The following is a 17,743-nucleotide window of genomic DNA, read 5'->3' as shown; positions in this document are numbered from 1 at the left end:
AAGTACTTCTTCTGTTTCAAAATGCTTATGGTATATTGCACAGATGGAATGGATCCCTTATGTATTTATACTTAAAGCAATACATAATTATAACATATGGTTTGTAATCATTATCTGAAAATATACTGTATATCTAATCAATTTTTTATTTGTTTCTTCATTATAGGAAGGGACCCTAAAGTTTCAGGTAAAATTTCTTACTACCTTGCAATCATGTGTATTGAGAGGTTATATCAGCAGCACTTCCTTGATCTATGACAAACTGATAGAGGATTGTGAAATATAAGCAAATACCTCTAGTGTTTATTTGTGTGATATGGTCCTGCATTTTCCTTCCAGCATCTTGTCCAAAGACACATATGCTTACCAAATTTTGTCATTGCCTAATCTGAAAACTCTCCTCCAACTGGCTTTACCACCACTCACTTTCCTTCTTATGATGATGGGTGATGATTTGTCACCTTTCCATAGCTTGATTACAAAAGTATCTAAGCATTCTGCTTTCCTGGTGCAAAAGAGTTACAGGTAAGAAAAGCCATTGAGTCTTTCAGATTATTAAGAATTGAAGTAAAACTACTTACAGTGGGATGCAAAAGTTTGGGCAACCTTGTTAATAGTCATTATTTTCCTGTATAAATCGTTGGTTGTTACGATAAAAAATGTCAGTTAAATATATCATATAGGAGACACACACAGTGATATTTGAGAAGTGAAATGAAGTTATAATAATATTTAATTATTATAATGAATTAATAATTGTTCAAACAAAATCAGGCAGGTGCATAAATTTGGGCACCACAAAAAAGAAATGAAATCAATATTTAGTAGATCCGCCTTTTGCAGAAATTACTATGTTCCTAACTGTGGAAACAGACAGCTTAAATCTCTGGGACAGCTTTCTGTATCCTTCCCCTAAACCATGATGGTGAACAATCTTTGTCTTCAGGTCATTTGAGAGTTGTTTTGTGACCCCCATGTTGCTACTCTTCAGAGAACATTAAAGGAGGAGGGAAACTTACAATTGACCCCCTTAAATACTCTTTCTCATTATAGGATTCACCTGTGTATGTAGGTCAGGGGTCACTGAGCTTACCAAGCCAATTTGAGTTCCAATAATGAGTTCTAAAAGTTTTGGAATCAATAAAATGACAACGGTGCCCAAATTTATGCACCTGCCTGATTTTGATTGAACAATTATTGCACACTTTCTGTAAATCCAATAAACTTCATTTCACTTCTCAAATATCACTGTGTGTGTCTCCTATATGATATATTTAACTGACATTTTTTATCATAACAACCAAAGATTTATACAGGAAAATAATGACTATTAACAAGGTTGCCCAAACTTTTGCATCCCACTGTATTACCAAATATTGAGAGTGAAATGACAATCACATTTCTTTATTGAGAGACAACTGAAATTCTTTGAGTAGTATGCCAAAAACCTTACATTGGATTAATAAATTTCTAGTGTCCACTCTAAAACAAGAACTGTTTGAAATGATGACCACATTGATAAGAGGTCACAGTGCCCAGGATAAGGACAAAGACATTGTGATTGCTGCCAAAACTGTGAAATTTCTGATTCAAGAGAGTCAAAGCTGTACGTAATAAAAAGTATCCATTTGAAATATGAGTATTATTAATGTACTAAACTAATTTCTTTATGCATTGTAACTTATAAAAACTAATATATAATTTTGTACATTACAATATATTTTAGTGGTTAAAATAAAAAATAAGGCCTTGATAACCTGGTACTCAATACCACCAAACCAGTGGGAATGGCAATTTTCTTTCACAAGAAACAGCTACAACCTCTCCCTTGACAGTTAACATAGGGAATCCTTCAAATGTTTGGACACAACTACCTCAAACACTCTGGGATTTAAACACCAACTTTCATTATTAGCAAGGACTGAGTTCTAATTAGGACACTGGCTGGAATGAAAACCTGTAGCTACTGCGGCCCTCCAGGACCCCTGCTCTATACACACATACGTTTTAAGTTGTACATCGTTTGGATATCCCCTTTATAATAGTACTATTGTGCAGCTGTTTATAATATATGTTGTTTAACTTATGCCATTTATGTTATTTGTATGTGATGCTGTTTTCTGTTATAAACAGCTCCAAAGCTACCAAGTTAAATTCCTAAACTTTAAGTACTATGAATAAAAGTGATTCTGATTCTGTAAGTACAAAATTAAAAAGACTGCTCGCTTCACTCGCCCACCCCCAGGTTTGGTTAACCGGATATACAATTTTAAGTGATTGTTATTTTCATGGGAATTGTTACATATGCATTATTTTCTCTTTTACTTTAAAACTTTAGTAAAAACAATATTTGGAATTAACTTTTCTTCAAGATCGCATTGAATTTTGATTCGTGTTTGGACATATAACTGCCTGTGAGTGAATATCGTTTCTTTCTCTCTAATAAATAAAACGACATTTTCGAATGTGTGTCTATGCTCTTTCTTCTTCACTTAGTCATTGACGTGTCATCTTGAATGTAATAAATTATTTTCCTGCTAAAATTTATAAGAGCTGAGAGCGCAGGAAGTGTGTCTGACAAAAGCATTCATACGACTGAGGTTAGATGACCATGGTCTTGTTTGAAAATAGTTGTAAGTAGGGCGTGACTTGAAAGAATCTCTTGTTAAAAGTCTCCATCTCACGGGACTTCATACTGCACCAACGTTTTTGGAACCTTTCAATTCTTGCTGGCAACACAAATTAGATGATCTATATGTCTCCGACTTAAAGTTTTTTGAGACTTTCGAATTTTCGAACTTCCATTATCTCTAACCTGCTCTGCATGTGTACTGCGCCAACATTTTTGAATTCTTTACGATGTTCTATTTTGTCTTCTACTCTTTGTCCTTTTATTTACGATCCTGGGTGTGGACTCGTCTCGCAGGACATATAAGTATCTCTCCGAGAAAATCACGTCTCGTCTCCTTCCAAGATTTCTTTTTATAATAGAGAGGAAAGAAAATAATATTGTTTATGTAGTGCACAAGAAGCTCAATATTAAGGTAGTGTAATGGAAAGTGAAAATTAAGTGTAACAAAACCATAGATGACTAAGAGATAAAAACGTACATCTTCAAGAGATGCCTGAATATCAGTTTTGCTCCACTGCAAACCAAAGAAATGCTTGTTTGGAAAACTAAAGATCTCTTAATTTCAATACTTTCAGGAAGACTGGTGTATTATTTGAATAAAATGCAAAGGTACCACAGCTCGTCAAACCAATGTAACTGATTTGTCTTTGTTCTAGTTTTTATGTGTTTGTGCACAGTTCCAGTATATGCAGACTGGGTGAAGGACTGCTGTCAGGTCAATTGGTATCCATTATGGTCTTGTTTATTTCACAGAATTTTTGTGTTCATTTGTTGTGCTTTTGTGCGCTCAGTGTTTTTGCCTTTGATTTTTGTTGGCCATGTGCAGTAAAAAAAGGAAACTAATCGATGCATTGATGGAATGTAATATTGCTACCGTGTTATATTTTAGATTATGAACAAGTGACATTTCAGAATTTTGTGCGTTTTGGATTAAAAAGAATTTTTCATAAAAAGTATATTGTTATAAAATATCCTGTTCAGGGAGTGTCTCTGCCTTGTACCTATTCCTTGCTGAGATAGTCCCCAGTTTTCCCACACCCTGCTCTTGATAAATGGATTTGAAAAATCTGAGATATAATGGATGTTTTTGGTTTTAGTTTTATTTACTCAAATGTGTTTTTACACCTGTTTTTTTCTTAAGAGAGAAAAAGATATATTACCATAAAATCCTGTAGAATGAAGAAAGAAAACTGCAAAATATGGACATGACTTTCTAGGGACCACACTATGACATGACTAAGTCTTCAGCTTCTTCTACAGTAACCACAAGATGCTACAGAGACAATTTCATTACATCTTATGGTCTGTCAGCTGGTCTGACTAGGTTGTTAAGACGGCTGTCTTCTTTTTAAGATAGATAGATAGATAGATAGATAGATAGATAGATAGATAGATAGATAGATAGATAGATAGATAGATAGATAGATAGATAGATAGATAGATAGATAGATACTTTATTAATCCCAAGGGGAAATTCACAAATTTTAAATTTTAAGAAGGGAAAGAAAAGTCAATCTGTTACCTTAACCTTTATAATTTCTGCCGATGCATCATGAGGAGGATACTGAGTAGCTGCATCTCTGCCTGGTGTGATAAACACTTTGAAGCATACTGGAAGGACTTTCAACTGGTGGTTAACATGGCCTAATTTATCTTTGGAGCTACAATTTTACCCACACAGGAATTTTATGAGATGGCATACCCAAAAAATGCCGTTACAATAGACCAAACATATGTCAGCAATAAACTTTTGCCATCCTTCCATCCAACAAATGATTTTGTATCAATTGATTCCTCCACAGAGGACTAATAAATGGTTTTACTTCTTAACCAATTGGTTACTAGCTGCCATTCAGTCATCATTGTGACCTAAGACCAATACGCTTCTGCATTCACAGTTTGCGTCACCAGTTTAATGTTATTGACTGCCATAACTTAGACACTTGAATTGCTTCACTGTTACACATTTGGATTTATTCATAGTGTGATATGTCCGTGAACTGCTTAGAGAATTGTAGGAAAGTACCTTAAAAATAGAGTTGCTTGCCCGCAAACAGTGGAGCACAGCATGGGAGGGTATCATGAGGTGCACTAGTTAGACCAGGGTAAGAGCTAATAGATGAATATTTATTATTTTGGTGCTGTTTTCTGAGACCAAAACATTGGAAATCAGTTGGGACCCACTTTAAGTAAAGAAACCTTCTGAAGCAAAGACATTGGGCTTACCTGTAAAATCGTTTAATGCGTCCTTTCTCTGCAAGTCTGTACAATATTTCTTGCCTTGTGAAGTATTTAATATTTCTTGTCTTGCCAGGATTGCCTGAAAACGATGCACTAAACAGCATTCAAACCTCTAATAACACAACAGTTCTAGTCGTCACATGGGGTAGATTCTCGTAATAGAAGAAAAATAAGTAAATAAATGAAAAATAGCAGAATTTACCAGTTGATACATTTCCAGCTTCACATAAGAATCAGAGCCTTTACAAAAGCAGATTCCATTGACCATCAGTCAGTCTTACTATTGTGCTGAAGAAGATGACCTGTCTGTAGCCTTTTCTGCTTTTTAAGACTCATTGGGTTGTGCATTAGCCAAGCTGTCAGAGGACTTTATCTCTGAGGCTGACAAGAATTCTAAAAAAGTCTACCTGCTGTGATTGCTCTTCTAATCTGAACACAGACTGAGAATGCAAGCATTTCAAAAAGTCCAATATGAAATATTCTATGCCACGCAAAGACACAACAATCAAAATTCATGAGTGATATTAATTCATCTTTCAGTTTGTTAAGGCTTCCTGTTTACTAATAGTCAAAAAATGGCCCTTAACTTATTTTTTGTGTTTCAGATATTTGACTTGAATATTAAGTGTGTTTAATCTTTCTTTACAGATGGTTCATTGAACACTGCTGAAAGGTTATTCGTTTGTGCATTTGTGATGGCTTTAATTTGTCTTCTTATATGTAAGTTGCTTTTAATGTGCATTTCATAACAATTGTCATTACTAATTCTGCATGCATAAACACATTCACTTGTTGCATCTGTTTTCTTCACTACAAGACAACTTGGGGGAAGACCCTTTCCTGGCTGCGTCACAATAGCTTAACTTGCACATTTTGAGATATGGGAAACCCACCTGCCACCATAAAAATGTCTGACCTCTGCAAGACAGCAGTTAGGTGTGTGTTATCAAGACAAATTCTGAGTATGCATTAGTGTACCTGGCCGATAAAGTGAAACATTCTGATTCTGATTTGAACCCAGGCAGCAGCAGCAGAAATGGCCAGGAAAATCACAATAATATATAATATTACTGCATATTTTGCTGTTAATATTGTAATAATTATGTTTTGTGGTATAGGAAGTACTGTGGATTATTTAATGATACAGTTTAGTTTATTACCTTTTCTGACAAACATAAAAAAATGAAATTATATCCCTGCTGTCTGAGTGCGTAATTTTCAAGTGACAAGGCGTACAAAAACCAAGTTTCATATCAAACCCATTCTTTCCCATAATGTTATGAAAGCTAAAGTAAACACACATACTGTACACTCCACTTAAACTTTATCATGGAGTATCATTACGCAGCTGTTTCAGTGTCAGTAGTCACCTTTACTCCTGTTAACACCAACAAGAACAGTTGTGCACAAATGATTGCCTTTTTCCTATGAGAAAACAAAAGTTTAAGTGTATCTTTTAACAGATTTTAGAAGCAGTGCATTTTCTTATACAGACAACTAATTGTAAAAAAAAAACAAAAAAAAAACTTAATCCTTAATTCCTGACCCCAGATATTTCTAATTTTGAAATGAATAGTGAAATTCCTTTTTGCAGCTTTTAGCTTTGTTTGTTTTAGTGTATATTATTTTAAACTTTAGGCATTTCTTTTTTAGAAATAAAGTGCTGCAGAATAGAATATTTATAATAATCATATCACTAATGAAACTTTACAATTATTTGTTTTTCTGAAGCCTATTTGGCAAGGTCTTTTGCCCTTGACAAGTTTACCATTTTTAACAATAAACATATACTGTATAACCAATTGTCATTTTCAAAAATATTTGAAATTAAATAAAGAAAAACAAAATGACCAAAATGTGTGGGACAAAAAAACTATTATTTATGAAGCATAAAGCATCTTGTTAAAGGAGAAAACATATTCATACTACAGTAGACTTCCCTACTAAGAAGTATACCTACAAAGGTATAGTACTCAAAAACAGCAACAAATATTTTTAACTAGCCGAAGCCCGCCGTAGCATAGGACGGTGTAAGAATAGGAATGGAAAATTGTGAGAAAGGAATTCAGTATAACAAAGGCTTAGGAAACCACCGTCGCAGTATAACGAAAATAGCAAGGAGCGAAACCAATGCCATTGGTCGAGAGAGTACCTTCCTGTAGCAGGCTACGGAAAACATAGACATATATAGATAGACGCCGCATTCACTGTGTGGCCCAGTCGACACGATAAGTCAGCGCGTCCGCCCTATTGCGAGTGGTAAAAGTGCCATTTAAACTAATACAGGTAGACGTGGAAACTGGGTTTTCTGATGAAAAAACAATAACGCTTTAAACAGTATCGTTTACATACAACAGATTTTGGCGAATTGTTTACATGCAATTATTTATATCCATTTATACACTAATACTGTAATGGCAATTAGTAAATAATAATAATAATTATTATTATTATTAAATAATTCCTCCTGTATAAGTAACATTTCCCGGACTGCTTTCTTCCATCTCTGAAACATTTCTAGACTTCGTCCTGTTCTTACACAACACAGTACTAAAGTATTGGTTAATGCCCGAGTCACATCACATATAGATTACTGTAATGCTATTCTATCTGTCATCCCACAAAAACGTATCCATCGCTTACAATTTATTCAAAATTCTGCTCTCAGGATAATAACCTGCTGTTCTAAATCCACTGAACATACTACACCGATTCTCTCTCAACTTCACTGGCTCCATGTTAACTACAGAATACAATACTAAATACCGCTGTTAACATTTAAAGCTCTCCACAACCTCACTGATCTCCTACAGACTGACACTCGTCTCGCTCACTCAGATCCTCATCTGCAGCTCTACTTTCTGTATCACACATCAAAATCTGCGCTATGGGAGCTTGAGCGTCTCTCCTAGTGCTCCTCAACTCGGGAATTCTGTTCCCTCTCATATTCGTCAGTTCAATACAATAACACATTTTAAAACTACCCTCAAAACTTATCTTTTCAAACTGGCATACCAGTTGTGAATTTTGCACTGTTACTGCCAGTTATCGTTCTTGGAATGACTGCTTGGAGCCACTGGCGTGCACTGGAAAATTGTTTCAGATTCTTTATATATGTTAATTTTCCTAAAGAGGGGGAAGTCTGTATTTTAGATGACTGAATAAAATATTGTGTGTATTTGAGTAGCCCCGTTATTTTATGGTTTAATAGTCCAGTAACCAATGTGTTTAGCAAAATACCATAACATACCATATCATACCGTACCGAACCATACCATACCATACCATTTTCTAAGCCCACATAATACTAAGAAAGGTTGCAGGGGGATGCAGCGTGTTGGGATGGAGCCTATCCCAGCCAGCTTAGGACGCAACTAGGAACAATTCCCTAGACAAGATTCCAGTCCATTGCAGGGGAAATACTCACAAACATGCACACACCACCCAGTTAGGGTCAATTTAGTAGGATCAATCCACCTAACCTACATGTATTTAGACTGTGGGAGGAAACCAGAGGACCCATAGGAAACCCACAGAGACGTGGAGAGAACATGCACATTCCACGCAGGCAGGATCTAGCAAAATATATTACAGTAAAAGCAGTCATTTGTGTTTAAAAAAGTAGTGAAGTAAAAGTAAAGCAACAAATATTCTCAAAACATACTCAAGCACAGTAAGAAAGTATTTTTGCGTAATTACTATACAACACTGCAAGCAATGTGCCCTCATCTAGAAGTACAAAGCATACAATTTAGTCACAAGTAAAGGAACACAGCAGATGTTTTGGATCACCAAACAGAATGGGGGTATTGTCTGTTTGATGTCTCATTTTGTCATGCCATGATAGAATCACCAAACAAAAAAACTTGCCATACCTGGAAAGCATTTATAGAAGCACTGGCACTATCAGGCAGAATATTATTGGCTATCTGAATATTGAATACTCCAGATTCTTTGAAAATTTTAAATTGATAAGTAGTCATCAATAAGATGAGTCATTTTTCATCCCCTGCTGTACAGAGTCATGTAATCTGACATCTTCAGTATGTCAGGATCAGCAAATACGATTGTAGAAATTGACATCCCTCTGACTTGAAGTTATTTTAATGTGGCATCCACTAATGAGAGAACGCCAAGAACAAATCCAGTAATTGCACCAAAACTCTGTTGTCTTTCTGGGCCTGGGTGTAGAAATATTGAGCACTGCCTAAGCTGTCTCCAGCTCTCTCAGAAGTCAAACCCAGTCCCCTTCCTCCCTCCATTGACACTTTGCACTTGTCTCATAATTCCATGATCAAGTATGGGTCTATAAACTCTAGCCACCACTATGACTTACAGGTTTTTGGCAGCCTGTTAGTCCACTGCACCCCAGGGTTATTGTAGCCTTAAAGGGCCAGGTTTTCTTAGGAATTCTATAGGTGTCTTACTGTACTTTAAAGGGCTGTAAAGTTCCACTTAATGAATTTTAATGTGAAGAGCAACTTCTTCCATGGAGAGTGTAGAGCCAGTACAATGTGCACTTCTCCATTTGTCTAAGTGGTGTTTCAACCTTCTTTCATACCTTCTTTGTCTTTACTGTTTCTTCTGTGTTGGTTCTCCTATTCACTTCCCTTTCTTGCCATACACTCCACTTAAAGGTGTACTCCCTTTAACAGCTGAAAAGGCATGATGAGGTGCATCACCACTATCACTATGCAATCTATGCTATCGCTCCCTCTTGTTAAAAGTATTGCTGACATTTGTTTTCAGCCAGTGCCATCCATTTCTGTCTGACACCAACTCACCCAAAGGGCAAATCTTCACCATCCATTCATAATGTTTTAATTTACTTAGCATTTTTATAAAATGTACATTATAGCTAAAATATCCCATATTATATTTGCAACGCAATTACCATGAGCTATTTCAGTAATAAGAATTCTTAATAATACATGTTCACAGTTTTTCTTATATCTTTACTGTATCTTCACCATAGCTAACAAAAAACCTCTGTTACATTTCTGAACAAGTGTAGATCTATTAGGGTAAAGAGTAAACATGCTTTTAATTCCAGCAGTTCCCAGGAAGACCACTATAAGCCCTAAAAGAACAATTAAATGGCATACAATAGATCTTTGAAGATCATCTTCATTTTTGTATCATTTATTATGAATGACATTGGATAATTCAAAATCTTAGTATTTATCAGCTGAGTATTAATAAAATCTTATAAGAAATGCTTCAATTCTACATGGTATCAATTTTTCCCCTCACATCTACTGAACACTGTGTTATTATGTTAGTCCTTCTGTCAATCAACACGTGTTACATTTTCTTAAAGAATACTATTTTTCAGTTCAACTTCATATTAGAAATTTACTTTTCACAGAAAAAGTGCAACGATTTTATATGACATTTTTATATCACGTTTTTTCTTCATGCTTTAAATCGGGCTTATTTTAAAACTTTAATGTGATGTTGTTAGATTTTCAGATTCTTATTCCATTTTTAAATTATAAACTAAAAAATATCAAGAACTCACGTCCTGCAAGACAAGACTTTGTGCCAAGAGATTTAACCACACCTGTGGCCGGAAATAAAAGATAAAGAGTAAGACAGCTGCTGTACAGGCTTTTAAATGTTCAAAGCCCCATGCGAGATGCAGATCACAAGGCATGGCAGCAGCAGCAAGCCAGCAGCTGATCAAGCAAAGAGGAGTTAAAAAAAAAACCTGTATTTGTTTCCCATTGTATCACTGTTTAAGAGGGGGTTTTGGAGGAGTGACCACTTCTCCTTGGCATGCGTTTGACCCCCCTCTTCAAAACACAAGCGGCAGAGATGAGAAGTGGCTGGCATGTAGCGCAGGCTGGGGGATATAGGGTTGGCGAGCGAAGCGAATATAAAGATATTTTAATAGAGTTTCAAAACGCTGTTTTTTGGTCCATGTAAATTGGGATATTTCAAATGGAAAATTCATGTTTTAAAAATCAAAGATGAAAAATGATAACTAATGAAGCATAAACTATTTCTTTTTTCTGTAGTTATATACCTGCTGTGTAGAGAATGTCAAAGTAAACAAGGTAAGCTTATTTTTGACTGTTAATAGGAAACTATACTACTGCTAGAGAAGTTTTGTTTTTCTTGCTTTTCATACTTACTGTGTGATAGATAGATAGATAGATAGATAGATAGATAGATAGATAGATAGATAGATAGATAGATAGATCTCAGCCCATTCAAAAGGGGCTGTGGTACAGTAGCACTAACAACTCTAGCACAATAATGCCTTTAAATGAAATTTAGAAAATCTATATATTTAGACTTTGTTTTAATTTTATTTCTGCGAAGTCCAAAACATGTTCATTCATTTGAAATGAAGCTGCTTTCTCATACAATAGTGACAACATTGTTAGCACAGCTAATCTAAAAATCTCTGTATAAGTTTCTATCTCAGAAAGGTTGATCGTCAAGTTTGATTTTTTTTTTTTTTGGTTAATCCAGTTTCCCTTCCACATCTTTCACATCCTCTAAAACGCTTGTTCACCATTGGCCTGGTATGAGCGAGTTGGGTTATTATGCTTGAGTGTTTGCTGAAATATACAGTGACCCTGTTGCCACCTTACAATCAGTGCTACAGGCATACGTTCTGTCTCCCCATAACTCTGTAATGGATGAAACCCATTTGTTTGTAAAATCATTTGTACTCCACAATAACTTACAATAACTTTTACAGAATGAAGATGAATATCTTCTTCGAAGAAAAGTTTTTTTCCATAGCCTGAAATAGTTCTTATTTCATTTATGTTCCTTTCTCTAAGTGTTTGGAAATTATGGTTTCAATAACTTTGGCTTTCATTTGCATTCAGACAGTCATTGACTTCTGTGTTGTGTCTTAATTGTGCGAGCTATAGGTACATGCCCTTTGGTCGAGATTTTTTCATTATTTATTACATTGGTTAGCTTTCATTTTTAGTCAGTTGATTGATGGATATACTTCTGTGAGCTACTGTCCTTATACATTGATTAATATTGATTTGTCATGCCCTGAAGAAAGTTTTTCCTCCTCGAAATGCGTCAGCCAAACTTCACCACATGTGAAACAGACAGGATTCCAGTGATACTGTGCTTGGTTTTTCTTAATGCGATGTCTAGTTAGGCTTCATGAAATCCTTTTTACATTCATATTCTGTATAAATCCAGGACTGAATGGTCATTTAATTGTACTCACACTGTTTTTTCTGATTAGACTAAATTTCTATTGTTTTATTTATGTTGTATATATTTTCTGATGGTTATGTATTTTTTATTTCTTTATTTTTTCATTTTTATACATGTTTTAAAGATATTTTACTTTTTATTCAGTACTTGTAAACTAAAATGTTTTCTTGATTGGGGCTGTTATGTTTTGTTGCAAGAGATAGTCAAAATTGGTACTACTGTATATTAGGTCTTGGGAACACTTTATATTTTGTATTTATATACTTTATATTTGTACTTATATACTTCATTATAATTTAATTGTTCAATGTGTTTTGATATGTATGTTGTGCCTTATTTATAAGTTTCCTTATTATAGTGTGTTATTCTTTTATTATAAACTATGCAAAGATTTAATTACATTGGCTGATTTATGTCTCAAATTATCGTGGATTTATTAGGTTCTGCTTATCTTTCTGTGTAATTTCAATACAAATAGTACAGTTATTCTTCTATAAATTTAAATATTATTTGAATGCACTTAATTTTGTTCTACAGATTATATTCTCCCTTTTTGTACAAGTAACAAACCAAATTCCAACCATATGTCCTCCAGTATTTAACATCATAAATGTAATTGCATTTACATTATGTGATTCACTTTAATTATTTTGTCATATTTTATATGCATATATACAGTACTTACTGGACAAATTATTATAAATATTCAGGGAATCATGTGGCAGCAGTGCAATATGTGAAATAATGCAGATACAAGTTAGGAGATTCAGTTATTATTCAGATCAAACACCAGAATGAGAAAAAAAATGCTATCTCAGTGATTTTGAACGTGGCATTGTTGTTTGTGTAATTTCTGTAACTGCTAATTTCCAGGGATTTTCATTGAAACAGTGGCTAGTGTTTACCCAGAATCATGTAAAACTAAAATCATCCAGTTTTGCAGATTTAAATGCTGACAGTAACTCATATATCTTCTCTGTACATACAGTATGTGGTGAGCAGTACAGCTTCTCTGAGTACAAAACATGTTGATCCTTGAGGCAGATTGGCAACAACAGCTGAAGACCGCATTGGCTTTCACTTCTGTCTGTGCAGTGACCACAGACTCATTAAAACTTTGCAGAGACTGGAAAACCATAGCCTGGTCTGATGAATCCTGATTTCTGCTTTATCACACAAATAGTAGTATCAGAATTTGCATGAATCCATGTACCTAATCTGCCTTGTGTCAGAACACCAGGTTGGTGGTGGTGGTGTAATGGTGTGGGAAATTTTAATGTGCACATTTTGGACACATTAATACCAATCAGTCACCGCTTGAATGCCACAGCCTATTTGAGTATCGCTGCTGACTATGTGCATCCCTTCAAGACCACAATTTAACAATCTTCTGATGACTACTTCCAGCATGATAATGGACCATATCACAAAGCAAATTCATCTCAGACTTCTTCAGTGACATTCTCAGCTACAAAATGTGAATTCAGTGCCTTTGGGATGAGGTAGATCCTGAGATTCACAGCATGAATATGCAGCTAACAAATCTGCAGAAAGTATGTGATGCAATTATGTCAACATGGACCAGATTCTCAGGGGAATTTATCCAAAATATTGTGGAATCCAAGCCATGAAGAACTGAGCCTCTTCTGAGAGCAAAAAGATGCCCAAAACCATTACTACTATAGTGGTTCTAATAGTTTGCCCAGTAAATGTACTTCTTCTGTTTAAAAAAACTTAGGTATATTGCACAGGTGGATTGGACCAATTATGTATTTATATTTAAAGAAACACAAAAATGTATGACATATGGTTTGTAATCATATATATAGTACAGTATATGAAAGTTACTGTATAAATTACCAATGTTTCATTTTTTTCTTCTTTATAGGGGAGAAGACTAGAGTTGACAGTCCAGGTAAAATTTCTTTCTGTCTTGCAGCCATGTGTATTGAGAGGCTATATCAGCTAAAATTCCTCGATCTCAGACAAAACTGAAAGAGGATTGTGAAGTATGAGCCAATATCTGTAGTGTCTATTTGCGTGATATGCTCCTGCATTTTCCTTCCAAAATCTGGTCCTCAGATTCATATGCTTACCCATTTCTTTAATTGCCTCAGTTTTCAGAGATCTAAAAAATTCTCCTCCAACTGGCTTTATCACCACTCACTCTCCCCTTTTTCATCTGACACGGGAAAGAGCCTTTGTCAATTTGCCATAGCCTCTCTGTCTCTGACTTTGGGAGCATTTGGCTATAATGAGTGTCCATTGGCATGTTGCAATCTGACACCATCAGCAAACTCAGAGCTAAATTAAAAAGTATTAAACATTCTGCTTTCCTGGTGCAGAAGAGGTAACCAATGACTCTTTCAGATGTGTTAAGAATTGAAGTAAAACTCTTTGTTGCCACATACTGACAGTGAAATGATAATCACATTTCTGTCTATTGAGAGATAACTCAAATTCTTTCAATAATGTGACAAATATGATTCAGAGACCTTACATTGGATTAATAAATCCACTCTAAAATAAATGTTTGAAATTATGAGCAGGATGATCAGAGTTCACAGTGTCCAGGATGAGAACATCCATCCATTATCCAACCCGCTGTATCCTAACTACAGGGTCACTAAGGTCTGCTGGAGCCAATCCCAGCCAAAACAGGGCGCAAGGCAGGAAACAAACTCCAGGCAGGGCACCAGCCCACCGCAGCGTACACACACACACACCAAGCACACACTAGAGACAATTTTACGATCGCCAATGCACCTAACCTGCATGTCTTTGGACTGTGGGTGGAAACCAGAGTACCCGAAGCAATTTATAAGATTACAGCAAGCTTGTTTTTCAGGAGGGGAGCAACAGCTCAGGCTATTAGGATACATTTTTAAACTGTCTGGCATAAGAAGGCACAGATCCTGGCATATACCAAACCAATTACTCCTTTACACTTCAGTACTTCAAGGATGGAGAGGGTCTTTGAGGAAGTGTGAGTTAAAGTGAAGAAGCAAGTTTCTCTAGATGTCTTTTTTGTTTCCCATACTCCACTTATTTCATTACTGTTATAATGTTATATTTAATACTGCTATTTTTGTATTGTATCATAGGTTTGCTAGGATATCTATTATTTACATTCTTCATTCTTCAACATTATTAATTTACACTATTTTTTAACATTAATGCAAAACCACTTCATTTTGTGAATACGGTTGATGTGGCTGCTTGACATTATTTCCCAGCAGTATCTCAGAAGGCCACACATTTTACTCATCATTTTGTAAAAAAAAAAAAAACAAAACTCTGAGATTCCTCTTGTCCTGCTAAGGTGTTCATTTATTAGTTATCAGATCATGAATACCTGTTTTCTTATTTTGACTTCTACATTCATCTCTTGTTTTACTTATGTTTCTTTTCACATTTTCAATGTCCTGACAATGACTGATTATCTCTGACTATTCTTTCATTTTGCTAAAAACTCCTTATCTTCCAGCAATGCATATAAAATGTAAAACTACTTTTACAGTTTTTCCATCTAGGCTGAACGCATAGGGCAAGGAGTAGTTAGGTCAGAACGAATACTTGAAGGGACGTTTGAAGAGACAAGAGACTGGATGGAGTGACTTGCGGAGTTATAATGGAATGTATGAGGTTTAGACAAGAGTAATGAAATGGATTTACTGTATATCTCTGTTGAAAGTCTTTGGTAAGAGAAGAGTAAAGGAGTAGTGTGTGTGAAAAGTGAATAAAATACACCAGGTTGTCTTTGGCAGACTGGATGAGGTAGAAACAGAGGAAAATTTCAGTAACATATACACTTACATTTATTTGTATGGCTTATCCAAAGCAATTTACAAAAGAGGTAAACATAATCAAATAACATTAGGCTACGGCCTGTTTGTTCAGCAAGTGTAGTAGGGCAAGTAACAAAAGCTGTTTGCCACAAGTGAAAGATGTAATAAATAATAAATTTACAATCATAGATTAACAATCGATAAAGCAATTAAGCTTAATGTAACAACAAATCAACCTACAGTATGAAAAATCACAAAGCAAAGGTTTTTTTTTTAATCAATTAGACAAACGTTCACAGAACAGATGGGTTTCCAGTTGCTTCTTAAATACATTGAGGGAGTCAACAGACCAGATAGAGGTGGGCAGCTTGTTCCACCAACTAGGAACTGCACAGGAAAAGAGTTTAGATTGAGACTTGTTATCATGCAGAGGCAGCATCACCAGACACTGTTCCCTGGCAAGCCCAAGTAGGCAAGAAGGAACATTGCTACTCACCACTGTCTCCATATTCTCAGGTGCTGACCCATTGACTACACTGTAAACAAGCATCAGGGATCTGAACTTAATACAAGCTGCTACATGGAGCCAATGTAGCGACCTGGAGAGAGAAGTGACTTGTACCCATCTTGGCTTGTTCAATACAAGATGGGCCACTGCATTCTGGACCATCTGAAGTGGCTTGATAGCACATGCTAGAAGTGAGTTGCAGTAGTCCAGATGTGACAAGACCAGAGCCTGGACCAGAGGTTGTGCTGCATATACTGTCAGATAAGGTCTTGCGGATGTTGTACAGCATGAACCTGCATGAATGAGTAACAGTAGAAAGGTGGTCAGAAAAAGATAACTGCTCATCAATCACCACCCCAAGGTTGTGTACTGATTAAGGAAGTATCAGAGACAGGGAGCCAAGCTGTTTGGAGATGTGGAGATGAACAGACTGGCTGGCTGAGATCACAAGAAGTTCAGTTTTTGCCAGGTTGAGCTATAGATGGTGGTCCTTCATCCAGGTTGAGATATCATTAAGACATGCAATGATTCTAGACGATATCATGTTGTTCTCAGGGGGGAATGACAGGTACAGCTGTGTATCATCAGCCTAATACTGATACGAGAACCCCGTTGACCAGCCTTCAGAGAACAAGAGCTATAACATTAAGTAGAGTGGAATATGAAGTTTGGAAGAGTCAGATTTTATATGTATTGTGTGGAAAATGATGGTGAAATAGTGATGTTATTAAGAATGATGGTTACAGGAAGCAAAAAGGTTTCATACTTGGAGAAGCTGAGTTTAAGATGATGAACAATCAACAACAATGAAATAATGAAATGGCAGTTAGACAGCTGGTCTGGAGGATGAGTTTTCATGACTGCACTTTTGTGCTTGAAAAAGATTAACAATATAAAAGCTGAAAAAAGATAATAAAAATAAGGACAGACTAATTAACGGCCTCTGATTCAATGTGTGCACAGGTGACCACCCAGCCATAGAGCTAAGTTGGGTACCCATTAATACTTTGCACCTGATCCAGCAACTCCTCATGTGCCAAGGTAAACTAGTGAACTTTGAGTTCTATTGAGTAAGTATGTCCTCGAAAGTCTGAATGCTTTCAAACGATCCTTTCTAATCAATAAATACATGAAGGCATAACGGAAAGAATCACTACTTACTATAGGTTGGAGAAGGAAATTTGTACTTTGTCATGGATATTTCAGAGAAATAAAAATGCAGGCATGATAAAGTATGCCACACTTAACCTTACTGCAATCGACAGTGTGGCACCATGTTATTTTAGGAAATCACATGGGAAGAACATGCCAAATACCAGTGACCAGCTCAGTCTCCTAGAGCAGTGAAGTCACTATCCAATGCTCCACTATGCTTTT

The 17,743-nt window shown here is 35.7% G+C and overlaps 1 protein-coding gene across 2 annotated transcripts in view; it reads left to right on the top strand.

The window, feature by feature from the left end:
* Positions 1 to 17,743, top strand: part of LOC120525025 (erythroid membrane-associated protein-like) — a 103,903-nt gene that overhangs the window by 25,343 nt on the left and 60,817 nt on the right. The window contains exons 5-8 of one of the 2 annotated variants that reach the window (XM_039746963.1): positions 167 to 187; positions 5,522 to 5,593; positions 10,894 to 10,932; positions 13,959 to 13,985. In XM_039746963.1, the coding sequence (XP_039602897.1) occupies positions 167 to 187; positions 5,522 to 5,593; positions 10,894 to 10,932; positions 13,959 to 13,985 (159 nt within the window). The remainder of the gene's footprint in view (positions 1 to 166; positions 188 to 5,521; positions 5,594 to 10,893; positions 10,933 to 13,958; positions 13,986 to 17,743) is intronic. The other variant, XM_039746972.1, reaches the window with a different exon arrangement.

The sequence above is a fragment of the Polypterus senegalus genome, chromosome 1 (genome assembly GCF_016835505.1).
Source record: "Polypterus senegalus isolate Bchr_013 chromosome 1, ASM1683550v1, whole genome shotgun sequence".
NCBI lineage: Eukaryota > Metazoa > Chordata > Cladistia > Polypteriformes > Polypteridae > Polypterus > Polypterus senegalus.
Note: the sequence above shows the minus strand (reverse complement) of the source record. Positions and strands in the feature narration are given on the sequence as shown.